At 32.1% G+C, this 14274-nt stretch overlaps 1 protein-coding gene across 5 annotated transcripts in view; it reads right to left on the reverse strand.

The window, feature by feature from the left end:
* Positions 1–884: 884 nt before the first annotated feature.
* LMO3 (LIM domain only 3) overlaps positions 885–14274 on the reverse strand; it is a 59616-nt gene continuing 46226 nt past the window's right edge. For all 5 annotated transcript variants that reach the window (XM_069490197.1, XM_069490196.1, XM_069490195.1 and 2 more), the window contains 2 exons: positions 12486–12611; positions 885–3848 (listed from right to left, as the gene is read on the reverse strand). In XM_069490197.1, coding sequence (XP_069346298.1) covers positions 3743–3848; positions 12486–12611 — 232 coding nt within the window. In that variant the 3' untranslated portion in view covers positions 885–3742. The remainder of the gene's footprint in view (positions 3849–12485; positions 12612–14274) is intronic.

Here is a 14274-nt window from a genome sequence, read left to right on the forward strand (position 1 = left end):
CTCATGACTAACAGGTTTGAACTGAGTACAAACCAACGCAAAGACATGTTAAAGTTATCTGATTTAGGGAGTAGCCTAAGTCTGCCCCATAGGAGGCTGAATGATCAGGGAGAAGCCTGTTGCATAGTAAGCACTCAATAAATGTCAAATGAAATAATGACTACATTAAACCTTTGCTTTCTTTTACCTTAAGTTGCATTAAAATCACATTTAAAAAATATCTATAATGATGTTTTTAAGAAAAAGTAATGATCACAAAAGCTTTTGCTAAAATTGTATTTGGCGCTAATGGCCTATTACAATAAACATGCAGATTGTTTTTGCAACTTAGTGAAGTGAACACTAAACATGTTTGGCTTATATCATTTCTTTGAAATTGTTTAAGTGACGATTCAGAGAGTGGTTTGCCTAAAGTAATAGTTAAAAGGAAACCACTTGTGTATGGCATGCTGTACCCTAGATGCAATTTTCAGCACCCTGTTTCACTTAAAGGCACAGCATCTCTTCCTCGAAAATGTAGGACTTAGTTTTTTGTTTTAATTCATTATACAGAAAACAGGAAATTTGAAATTTAGTTTGACAACAGAAACACAGTTGCTTTCAGAACGATCACTTAAAATTTGTATAAATGTACAAAATTATACCCAGCAATTGCTACCTTCATTTTTGACAGTTTTATCTTCCCCATGAAAGTAAAGAGCAGTAAACTACTTAGCTCAGAAATCCTAAATATAATATTTAGAGAAAGCATTTGAGATCCTTCATCTATGCTTACTGTGCTTTACCTTGAGAAAGTAAATGTCCTTACATATCGTTTTCCTTTTTCATGGACTTCCACGTATATTTTCTAGATATCATCTTAGATTTTGCCAATTGAGCTCAAATAGTCTAATACCCCTTTTATTAAGAACATAAATCCAAATGTAAAAAATGAAAGAATTCAGCAGATATTTATTAAGCAAGATGAAAGTGAAATTACAAACACAGGTCAGCTTTTAAACTCAATCAGCACTTGGTGTAGTGGGGGTGCCTGGTTCTTCACCACAGGCAGCCTGTGAGAAGCAAGTTAGGGAGCAAGTTTCACTGCTTGAGAAATCAAAGCTACATCGGAGGTGTCCTATTGGAAGCATCAGATAACAAGCTAAATGACGTCAGGGCTACACAACACAAAGAGGAAAGTTGACAACAATTCCAGGGCTTTGAGTAGTCAAGACAATTAGTTTAGTACTCCAGGTCAAAAATGCTACTGTTTATGGACAATTAGCTGTAAAAATGGCCTACAGCTGAAATTATTCCTGTCTTGTTTCACAACTTCATGGAGATTAAAGATAATCTAAACAGATTAAGGCCTTAATCTTTAATTCAGGCGAGTAATTTTGTTTGTAGTAAAAAGCATAAGAGTTAATTGCCAAAGTATTAAGTAAAAGAAAAAGCAGTGAAAACCTAGTTTGGTCTTTGGGTGGCAAGGATAGTTGAACGGCTTCAAGAAGTTGAGAGAAGTTTGTTCCCAATTTACAAGTATGTCGACATATCAATAAACATATGAAAACCATTTAAATCTTTAAAAATCATTTGAAAAAGATACTGACAATTAAAATTTTACATCCACGTGAATTTCAAACAACTGTTAATAAGGACTAGCAGGGCTGTGTTATGAAAACACCTCTCACTTATCTCACCCCCTCCCATTTTTATTTTGTCTTGCTTTATTTGTTTTTGGCTATACAAGGTTTTTTTGTTTTTTTGTGAAACAAATGTAAGGCTCAAAGGCTAAAATAACAGTTATTCTGTGAGACCCAAATAGCTATTTTTGAAATTCTTTCTTCAATATATTTTAAATTTGGGGGACATGTGTCGTGAACACTCTTAACCATGAAGCATTTGTAAAAATACATATCATTCACTTTTCACAGAACCATTTTCTTAAAAATAAGAGGCAATATAGAGATTCACATGCATGTTCATAATAAAGCTTTGTTTCAAAACAACTCAAATCCACACCAGCATTATTTTCAGCTTAATATTTTGGCCCCAAACCAAAAATTCAGGTTTAACATTTAATTTTCTGTAATGCATATATTGGCAGGACAAAATATGTATGCAAATAACACTGGGAAATATTGTTTCCTGTACAAATGATCAAAAAAAGAAAAAAGAAAGAAAGAAAAAAAAAACCCATAGCACTGTTTGCTATGGTAAAAATATGGTTCATTGTGCCTGTGCAGAATTAGATTTGTTGAAAAGTAGTTTTATTACAGGGAGTAGAAGCAAAGAAGCAAAGTGTAAGCAACCCAGAAGAGGGGATCGTATTCTCATTTTTATTTCCTTAATCGTAATTTGAATAATCATTCTCCATAATTTCTGTTCCTAGAGCTTTCTTCTTTATCTGCTATCATGTAGGTAAGGGCATATTTCACCTTTAAGAAATGGAGTGGCAGATTTCAGCCTGTGTGTGATGTATTCTGAGTTGGTAATTCCCTAAAGCAATGAGTAAAGTAAGACACATCAAACTTAAAGCGTTCACTTTTTAAACATTAAAATAAATGACAGGGAAATACAGAAAAATATATAATCACCAGTTCTCAGCTTTTTATCAATCCTTTTGTTCCTCTTCTTCTAGAAGATTCTACAAGCATTATGTTGCTCTGCTCAAAAGTAACTTCACTACTCAAATACCATCATACTTCAATGTGCATTACCATGATTTCAGTAGATTCACACTCAAATCTTTTCAGTGCCATAAATTTATTAAGCCATAAAGTTATTAAACCCTTAGCTCTTATGGAGAGATCTGGGCAAAATTTATACAAGAAATTTACTTTATCATTTTAAAATTATCTCATAATTGTGGCAACACTTTTTAAAAGTAACCCTTTGGAAAATTTTTACACTATACCCAAAGGCACTAGTTCACATAAGGGGTGTGACTGAAAAAGCAAAACAAAGTCATTGTGTAGGTAAAGAACACACAAAAAAGGATATTAAAAGGATAACTGTTAAGCTTTAAAGTTATTCTAAAAATGGCACTTTTCACGTTGGTATAAAATGAAAGTGCTTTAAGATGAAATTTTTATGCATTTTTTTAAAGCTGATTTTTTAACCCCCTGAAAATAGGGGGTTGTAACAAGAACACTGATAGACTCTAAATCATAGTGGCAATAAGTAGTGGATGTCACTAAAATGCTTTGTGTGTGTCTTTATTGTTTAGTATTTTTAATGTTGATAGAATTGTTTTATCTATCTGTGTATCATTAGTGAGATTTGCTCTTCAATTCTTTACTAGAAAGTTACAGCTCATTTAAAATAGCTGGTAGATACAGAAAGCATAAATATACAGTAAGTTTAAACACTGATTGTACTAAATGCAACAATACAAAGAAGCAAACAGAACACAAATGGTAACACAATAAAACTGTATTACATTTGTGCTTCAAATATTACAGTACATTATATACAATAGTCCAAAATAAACATCTCATGCCAAGTGACACAAAAACGAATAGCAAGCAAAAAAATCCAGCAATATGTACATTACTTTTTTCTTTAATAATAAACATTCAACTCTGAACGGGGGCAATTTCACTACATACAGATGCAGTCCGCCTTTTATTCCATATAACCATCCTGCTTCCCTATATCTACGCTATTCAGTAGGTTCCTGTGTCGATTCTTATATACATGTGGAGCAAAAAAGATAAAAGAATGTAGTGCTTTGTATTCTTAATGGGGTGATGTTGATAGATCAGCGAACCTGGGGTGCATAACCTTCTTTCATTAAACCTTCCTCGTAGTCCGTCTGGCAAAGGATCATGTTATTCTTTAGGAAAAATTTGTCTCCAACGCAAAATCTGAAAATATTTTAAACAATAAAATGTGTTAAGACCATTTCACTCAAATCTATAGGTATGAAGATTGATTTTCCTAATAATATTTTCACATGGTAATTCCGTGAATCTGAAAACTTGACTTAGAAAGTTGTCTTCATTATTAAAATTAAACCATTTACCATTTACTTCATTTATGAAACATTTCACACAACATTTGAAATCCCACTTTTGTTTATAAAAATATAGGAACACTGAGGTAAATACTTTGGGCACCAAAGGAAACTTTCTTTTCTTTATTATAACTATCATTATTTTTACCACATTGAAAAGACAAAAAGAACTGATCTATATTTACCATCATTAAAATAAAAGAATGATAATATTTCACTGCAGTAATTATGGAAGATTTGATCATTGGCTATTTAAGCACTTAATAAAAAAGTACAAGGCATTAAAATGAATCAAACAATTAAAAAAATAGCCCATTTAAAGCTTCCTTCTACTCTGTTATTAAAATGTGATTAAATCGCAGTAATTTGGAAGTGATCATTCTGAAGTGAAAGTTGCTTTAGCATCAAACTCTTCTTTGTGGGAAGTTTACCAACTATAAAATAGTAGATGTCATGTCTTAGAGCACTTCTAATTTAACCAAAGGGAATAACCTGTACGAACTTCTTAACATTGATGTAATAAATAAAACCAGTTTCTGATAACTAATTATGTATTTTATTTTATAAAGCATTGTTTAACGTGCAAGCATTGTAATGCTTTTAATAAGCGTTCTTTTTGTATAATTTCCCAGTGGTGACACTTTGGACACAATTAAGGTCAGAAATAAATGCTTTTGCTGTTTCCGGTACATTTAACAATAAAGTAACTCTGGGGAGATCTGTATATATATTTAATTGTAACAATTTAACCTTCAAACAGTGGTGTCTGGAAGAGTTGACCCACAAAAACTACTTGTAATTATACAAGTTGACCTCACTGACCTTTGATAGTGGTCTCTCTTTATCAGATAGTCAATTTCAAATGATGTTCAAGCAGAAATCTTAGTGGATAGATTAAATTGTGTCAAGAAAAGCCACCCTTTAATGTTTTGTGAAGTTGAAGGTTTAAATGAGGAGCAGTTGGACTGATTTACATTTGCAAAGATTGGAATGCTAGACAAACAGTGAACCTATTTATTTTCCAACTGGGTAGCTTTGGAAATTTATCCTTATACTAGCTAAGTAGATAGAGGGAAAATAGTGTAATAAAAAAAGTAGATTGAAAAGAATTAGCTTTCCTCTTAAAGGAAAATTGGTCTGTTTATTTGTGGAATTTACTTTTTTTCCCCAGGATTACTGCCTGCTGATGATGTTGATTGAAAGCACAGACGCACTGATCTTGAAATCCTGTGGTTGTTTGTGGTCAAAGCTACTGGATACAATGAACATTCAAGTTTGGGGCTTTAAGTATATTTTCTCTGTATTAGTTGTAAACTGTACACTTTAAATGTTGCACTTAAAAAGTGGTGTTTGAACAAACCAGTTTTTGTAGCTATCCTGATCACTAAGATATTTTAAATAAAAGGAAGTATTTATCCTGTTGAACAGGCCTAACTAGCTAAATTAGATATCTTTTACGTGAAATTATATAAAACAGCACGTAGAATGTATTTAATCACTGTTCAAAATTATCAATTTATATTGCTGTTGAAATTAATTTCAACTAATAAGCTAATAATAAAATATCACATCAAAAAGATTCAATAAATCACTCTTTTGTTCCATCTGATGTTACTGAATCATTTTTTCTGAAAAACAAGTAATCTGGAAATACTCTCTATCAACTCCACTTTGTCTAAAATTTTGCTTTGCCTTTTCACCAAGTCCCAAAATTCTATTAGTCATCAGATAAAAACATGGTTTTTGGTCATGTCATCATGTCATGCCATTCTTACCTTTAAAGGCCTTTACATTTAGAAAATTTTTATTTGTAGATTAAAAAATTCAAGGTAATTATAGTGAGAAAAGCATGGAACCAAGAGCCTGGGGATCTCATCTCTACCACTACCCAATGCAAGACATACTAAGCCTGTCTCAGTGCCCTGTGTGTAAGCAAAAAACAGGACTTTTTTCTGACTAGCTGTAGGGAGGTTCAAATGAAAAGCACGTGAAAGGCAGAGAAGTATACTGTAATGAATAAGGTTCAAATCCCAGCCTTCCACTTAAGATAATTGAAGATAGAACTTCAGTTTTTCTCTTTAATATCAGTCACTTTTGCAGGTTTGTGGCAAAGAACAGTCATGCAGTCTGTAAAGTCTTACCTCCGTGTTCAGAATGTAGGTAAGTATTAGAAAGTATTATCATTGCCTTCTTCAGAAGAAACATCTAAGGCTCCCTTCTCAAAATTTAAAAAACCTGCTCAAAGATTCCATAGTTAGAATGTATGTGTTAGAGGAAGGAAAATAACCCAGGTCCCTTTGGATTCAAGATCTATGCTTTTACCTGGAGGAAGTAAAGCAAGAAGACTACAAGGATAATGTGAAGATTAAAAAGTTATACAATTTTCTTGTATTGCCGTTATCCCTTTGCATGACTTGAAATAAGTCAGCCTACCATTATGTGAGATATTATGTGTGTTTGTGTGTATGTATATATGGGGGGAGACAGAGAATGATTATTTACCTAAAATATTGCTACCTGAAATATTTTGTTATTAATATGTTGTCAACTGTATAAAGTATATTTTATGTGCATTTCAATTTATACTTAAAGGTCAAGATTAAACAGAATTTGGGTGAGGAATGTCACACTTCCACAAATGACTCAAAGAAAACACCCTGGAAAGCTGTGGTTAAGAGCAGATTATGATTGGTATGCAATTAAGATTGGTTTCTTTCCTTAAAAATGTTTCATATATAAATAAACATGAAGAAATAAGAGAAACAACAATGCAGATATTAAATGCTTAACAAAATAATCTGTAACTGTGATTTTGTAAGAAGTGCTAATTTCCAGTGTTATGTAACCAGCTCCTTACGAGATTTAGCATTTGCAGAAAGAAAACATTATGAAAGCACTGATGGCCAGAGGATAGTGTAAGTACATTAACAGATCGAGCTAAAGTTCCTGCAAATAAATGGATAATCTGCCTTGTAATGTAATCCTAATTACTTGTGGTACGGTCAGTTCAATTAGTTTTGCCCTCATTTTTTTTTTTAATGTTAAAGGAATAAAAAGATGCCCAGATTATTAAACCATCTAATCTTGATGTTTTGGAATTAATAATAGATTTAATTTCAAAATCTTTTGGAGTGATTCTAGCTGAGACTTAAGAAGTATAAGAAATAAGTATAATTAATAAATCATCCTTATAAAATATGGTGCTTAGAGTAGTTTTGAGCAGGTTAAAAACTAAAAAAACTAAAAAAACCTATGCTAAGAAGCCTCCATTTGTAACATCCTTTTTAATAAACTAAAATATTAACTTAGTCATCTTAATTACCTAAGGTTACTGACTACCAATCAAGATTAATTTTTAGTTCTACAACACTTGAAAAAGAAGGGGGATCCAATCTATATTTCCAATATCTCTATTCTCCTATTTTTCATGCTCAGTTACTCTAAGATGGAGATTTCTGTACTGTGCTGTTTCAGTGAGATACAGGTTAAATTCCCCCACTATACACTTGCGAACAAATTTACAGTCTCTTCCCCACTGACAACACGGTTGTCATTACACAGATCATTCCCAATAAGCCTTTCTGAACCAAATTATACTACCCACACCCCAAATCCTGCTATAAATTATTCAAACTCTACCTTACTTTAACTCTACTATATCTATGCACATTTATATGTTCTTAGAAAATAAAATATTCCTTTTGGATCAGGCCTGAGTCCAGAGAGTGAAACTAGACTCCCTGGGTTCCAACCTTGAGTATACCATTTTCTAACTGTGTAATCTTGGGCAAGTTATTTAAATTTTTTGTACTTCAGTTTCCTCATCTGTAAAATGAGACTACTATAGTACCTACTTGTGGGTTATTTTGAATACTAAATGACTCAGTACATGTAAAACACTCAGAACTGTGTCTGGTATATGATTAATGCTGTATAAGCATTTGCTATCCTGAATATTTGCTAATGATATACTTTTCACCTTTACTGAAGTTGCTCCCTAACCAGGAATATTTCCTCCCTTTTTTCCACCTACTTAAATTCTAAATATTCTCATTCCCTCCATCAACATTCCCTGTCAACTCACTTATTCTGATCCTTCCCAAAGCACTTATTTCTTGGTGTATCATTTACTTTGACATTTCAACATTACTCATGAATGTGCAACAGATTTTCCAATCTGGACAGCAGTTCTGAGGTAAGTAATCATGAGTTATATCTCTTTTAAACCCTTTGTAGTACCACCATAAATTGTACTACCGCTTAAGCTTGGTGATCGATAAATATCGGTTAAGATAGATTTATTCCAGAACACAATAGCTTTAAATTTTTTTAAAAATATGTTTTAGATGAATACTTTAAATTTGTATTCATTTGACTTTTATTCAATGACTTCCTACCTTTACAATTTCATTTCCTCCGGATCCTTGCTCTACTCTCTACTTCTCCATATCTCTTCCAAACTCCTCCTTTAATCTCTGAGCATACTGAGCTGCTTTTCATCTACTAAACACATCAAATGCTTTCCCACCTCCATGCCTTTGCATGTTGCTCTCTCTGCCTGGAAAATTCTTTTCTCACTGTTCCCTGGGTCTCTCATCTTCCCCAACTCCCACCAGACATCCTTCCTATACCTCAACTAGTTCTAGGACGTTCTTTCTTAAGACCCAGCACATCAGCCCTTTGATGCTTCCCTAATACTTCAAGAAGAATGGATCTCTCTCCCCTCAGTATAGATCTGTTGAGCATCGATTACACTCTTCTGTGAATCTTTGATGTCTTGTCTCTCTCATAGCTCTGAACACCTCTAAGAAACTAGATTTTTATCAACCTCAGTTCCACAGAGCCTAGCACAGTGCTTTTCTTCTTTAATAAAAAAAAAAATAAATATATTGTTACACAATTCTACGTATTTGGAAAAGTTTCATTGGAAACAAGCATTTCTTTTCCTTTTCTTACAAAACCATCATTTAGTTTTATTGAGTTTTCTACAGAAGAGGTGCTTATTCACCTTTAAGAAATTAACCTATTATACAGAATTTTCCAATCCTGAATGAGATTCAAGATATCATAAAAGAAGTTCAAATAATCCTATTCTGGTTTCCTTTTAAAATAGAGAAACTTTTAGAAATTTAATTTAGGATTCACAATTTTAGCCACAGCCCTCTAAAAAGGACAGAGAAGATCTGTATAAGGGACACCCAATCCTTAAAGGTTATGATTACTACTATCTTTTTAATCATTCAGAAATGCTTTGGATCTTAATGATATTTTGATTTAAAAGTTAAGATGAAATGACTGCTAAATAAAATTCATAAACATTTGTAAATCCACAATTTCAAGTGTCAACAAACTTTGCTTAAGGGAAAATGTCTATAAATTATCTATTTGCCTCCTATTTTTCTTGAAAAGCTGCAATACTGTGGCAATAATTGGGCTACTAGAAACATAGCCTTCTGTAGGATATGGCTTTATTGGAGGGGATTGAAGTAAACCTCAAATTAAAAGGAGAGTTTCCTATATTGAAACTCTTCTGTACTCAGGGTAACAAAATTTGTCTGCTTTGCTTGACTGATGAAGATTAGCTGACTTCTTGCATTGAAGAAGTTTGTCTTGTAGGGCTGAAGTGACAAGACTATAACTAAGTGCTAATTGTGCATAACCAGCACTAAAGATATGCAGTCCCGTTATGGCATGTAATAAATGAAGCGAACACAGAAATATATTAGGTACTTTAATAATGATACTAGAATAGTATTTTGCAGCAATAAGAATGTGAACAGTTTTAGAGTCAAAATTTAGGAGTGTTTGTCTTACTTGACTGAGTTCTACTGAGGAGACAGACTTAATTGTGAATGCAACTTTTTATTTCAATGGTGAAATAAAATTGATATATGATTTGTAAATAGCATTAACAACCTACAATTACTTTGTATCATAATAGAATTTAGGCTGGGTTTAGCACTTGAATGATGTTTTAATTTTCTATGCAGAACATTCATAAAATAGGTAAGCCTACCTAATAGAAAAATGGACAAAGGGCATAAACTGCCTAGTTCCTTAAAAGAAGGAATACCAAAGGGCCACTAGTAATCAAATAAATGCCAATTAAACATTATAATGAGATACCATCTTTCATCCCTCAAGGTGACAAGGATTTTTTTAAAACGATAATTCCTAGTATTAGAGTGAATATGAGGGAATGCATTGGTGTGTACATTTCTTCTGTGAGAATTATTGGTATAGCTTTTCTGGAGATCATTTTGGTAACATATAACATTAGCCTTCAAACAGTTATACACTTTGTCTAATTAATTATGCTTCTATGAATTTATCCTGACACAGATATGAGCATTTGTTTCTTTACAGTCCATATTATATTGATAATACTGATAATATTTACAACATAAAAACTTTTGAAGAAACAACTTACATGTCTGATGATAGAAGACTGATTTATATGTCAAGCTCTATTCATAAAACTGAACACAAGAAAGCTTAAAATATGTTAAAAGAATTTTTAATGGCAGGTAACAAGGCATACAATAGAAAGTGAAAAACTCCAAATATAGAATGTTAGGATTCTTCCCTGTTACTTTTCTTTAGTCTGGTTAAATATGGGTATAATATGTATACTTTATATCATTTGTCATATATACATAGGAAAGTATATGTCTGGCTACATACCAAAATATGAAAATATTTTATTTCAGAATAGTGAGACATGGGGCAATGTTGCTTTTTATCATTTTCTATTTTCTAAAGTTTCTACTATGAATATGTAATCTTGTATAAATAGAAAAGCAGTAAATTTATTATTGCATAAAGATTACTGTATTGTGAACAAAAGCATTCTAAACTTACTACTAATACACCTTTAAAACACATGCATATAAATGTGCCTGTATGGATGTATGAATATTTGTGCTTATATATCCATATCCCCACAAAAAACAATATGTGCACTTGCCAATTTACTTTTGGCTAAATGTCACCTTAGACTACATTTACTTACTTTGATTCTAAGGATTTGTTGGGAAGAATCAAGATGTTATAAAATGACATCTTAAATTGTTGTCTAGGTAAGTATTATATCATAAGATATAGTGGACCACATTCTGAACATCTACATTTAGTAAGGGACACTACTGAGATTATATATATCTTGTGGAAAAACCAAGTTAGTAGAATATTGTTTGGTAAAAGTAAATTATAAATATAAAATAACTTTTGAGAACCTATTGTTTTCCTGGTACTTAATATAAATTATTTTATTTGACTTTCACTCTGTAAGATAGATATTAATATCTCTATTTTGTGGGTGGAGAAACCAAATTCATTAAGTAACATACTCAAGATTGCACAGCTAATATATCAGCTAGGATATGGTGGTGGTGGAATTTGAATCCAGTTCTCACTATAAATATCAAATTCTTTCTACTATCTATAGGGCTTCATAAGAAGACTGCATCAAATAATACCTTTCAGGGTCAATTTCAATAATGGAGAACTTGATGCAACTAATATTTATTGATTATATACTATGTCCAGGTATTCTCATAGATAACTCTAAATTTATTTTCATTAAAATCCATCAAGTGTACTAATTTTTAAAATATTATACTTTTAATGACACATGCCTTTTAATATTCTAATATTCTCCAAATACAAAACGATTATCAGTAGTGTATATTTTCTACCTGAAATAAAAGTTATAACTTTCAATAAGGAAAAATATAATTGAGTCATAATACTTTTAAGCTAAAAGAGTTCTCTGAGTTTGACTAATACAGCTCCTATATGTTATAATTAAAAAAAAAATGAGGTCCAGACAGGGGAAGTGTTTGGTTTAGGGTCGCACAGCTTATTAGTGGCAGAGTCCAGACTAGAATTTAGGTTTGCAGATTCTCTGTGCAATCCTCTTTCCAATGCCTCCTCTCCAATGCTGATAACTGTTTAATTATTAGCTATATCTGGCCTTGTTCCCAAAGACATTTGAAACAACTTCAAAAGTACATACAGAACAAGGTTAAAATTCAAGTTAAGAAATCAAGAGATAGGGAAACTATAAATATGAAAAATAAGATGAATGCAAAATACTTGCAACAAATTCCTGTATATTTGCCTCATTGCCAATTTGTTTGCTCACAGAAATAATACAAAAAAAAAAAGGATATTTTAAGCCTACTTTTTAAAAGACAAAAAAAAAATAGAGAAAAGAATAAGAAATTCAAAAGTTTATAGAAGTGTTTCCATTTTTTGTCACTTGCTGTTGTATGTATGATGCATTTCTTTCAGGTGGAAGTTAGCCTTAAGACCTTTCTCCTCCTCGGTGGTCTTTTTCTGGCATGGGATTAATGTTTGCAGAAAACACAAACGCTGAAATTAATTGCTTCATGTAAAAAGTACTAATATAATTTGCACCTATTAAATAAATAGCCAGCATAGAGAAGTTTACCATTTTTTAGAAGCCAAAATGAAATCTGCTTACCTCTGATTACAAAGCTGACATGCAAAGCAGTCCAGGTGGTAAACATTGTCCTTGGCACGCATCACCATCTCAAAGGCAGGGATGAGCTTACTACAGGCAGCACAGTTTCCCGTTACACCGAAGAGCCTAGAACAATAAATATTTTTTTTTCATCTAGAGCAATAAACATTTTTTTTTTTTCAAATTCTTACAGGGACATCTGAGATTGCAAAGAGAGAAGACACTAATATACCCTGTAAAGCTATCAATACACAATGCCTCATGATGTACACAAGTGAGTTTTATCCTAGGTATATATATAAATATTCTTCTGCAATACATTATCCGTTGACCTTCCTTGATGAAAATCACATCTTGTTTGAGAAGAAAAGGAAAAGATAAATACATTAGGAAGCTTACAGAACTGCACACAAACAGAAGTCATCGGAGGCGAATTCATAGCAAAAATCTCTACGTGTTAGAATACACAGTAAAAATAAAACCAACGTAACTTTGATATTAATGTTATATATTAAGCATTTTAGTTGGAAAAGGAACCAATTAATGAGTGACTCACTATTTTTTGACATCTAGTTACTAAAAGGTTTGCCATTATTATTAAAAGGACATTTATGAACAAGCCATTTAAGTAGTCAAAAAACACAGAGGTGCATGCACCTTATGGCCCTGTGCCATAGTTATAGTTATGATTATGTTATTCAAGTAGCACATTAAAGTAAATGAGGCTGTAAACTACACATAGCTAGACTAGGAGTTGAAACATAATATACTATCAGAACCATTGGAATTGTCTAGGAGTTTTAAAAAATCCTATTTGCTGTAGATTCCTGAAAATCATTATAGTAATGACCTAAAGAATAGTACAAAATAAAATGTCTCTATCATTTCAAAATGGGAGGAAATAAAATACTTTACCCGTTTGCACTGGCAATATTTAAACCAAGTTTCTTTAAAGTCGTTAATGGTGGTGAAGAATTATTATAAATAATATTCTATGCATAGTAGTTAATGCACTTTTTAACTAGGAAGCAAACTAGATGAAAAACACCACATCTGCCAGTTTTCTTTTTTCTCCAGCATCAGGCTGACAGGAGAAAAATATAATGGCTCTCATGGGAAAGACCAAATTAAAAGCAGTTCTAAACTAATGAATTCAAAGGTGCTATGGAGAAAACTCATTTTGGTTATAAAAATGTACTTTAAAAAAAAAAAACTTAGCCTTTCATTTTATTGAATTTAAGGATTAGGCTCAAATGTGCTGATGACTCTCTTCTTATTACTTTCTGTATACTCCAAAGAGAAGTCTTTTCTTAAGGCATGCGTATTCATTTTCCAGTTTATAACAATTTCTTCTTACGAAGATAACGATGGTTGTTGGAAACAGTTGTGAGAGCGGTTTCTAAGTGTCTGGCACGATGTGCAATGAATGTGAGTGCTCATGTTTTTGTCAGATTGTCTCTTGAAGAACACAAGCACCTTGAGGGTAGAAACTGCGAATGCCTTTAAAGAGGTTCCCAGCTAGTCTGTGCACTTGATAAAAAGTAAGCGAGGTTTGTATTTGAGAAGATGACATTCAAAATTGTTAGATACTTATCTTCCTTAAAGAATTTTAAAAACATTTTAATATGCTTCTTGTAAGGAATATAAACCAAAGAATCTTTAGTTCTCAGTTTACAATCCACATTTTGATAAGTAATTTTTCTTTAAAAAGGACTTCATTGAGAATGCAGTATCTTGCATCTCCTAGAGGTTTCACCCTATTCTTTTGTAAGCAGAATTTTTAAGTTCA

Source organism: Eulemur rufifrons, chromosome 16, assembly GCF_041146395.1.
Source record: "Eulemur rufifrons isolate Redbay chromosome 16, OSU_ERuf_1, whole genome shotgun sequence".
Lineage (NCBI taxonomy): Eukaryota > Metazoa > Chordata > Mammalia > Primates > Lemuridae > Eulemur > Eulemur rufifrons.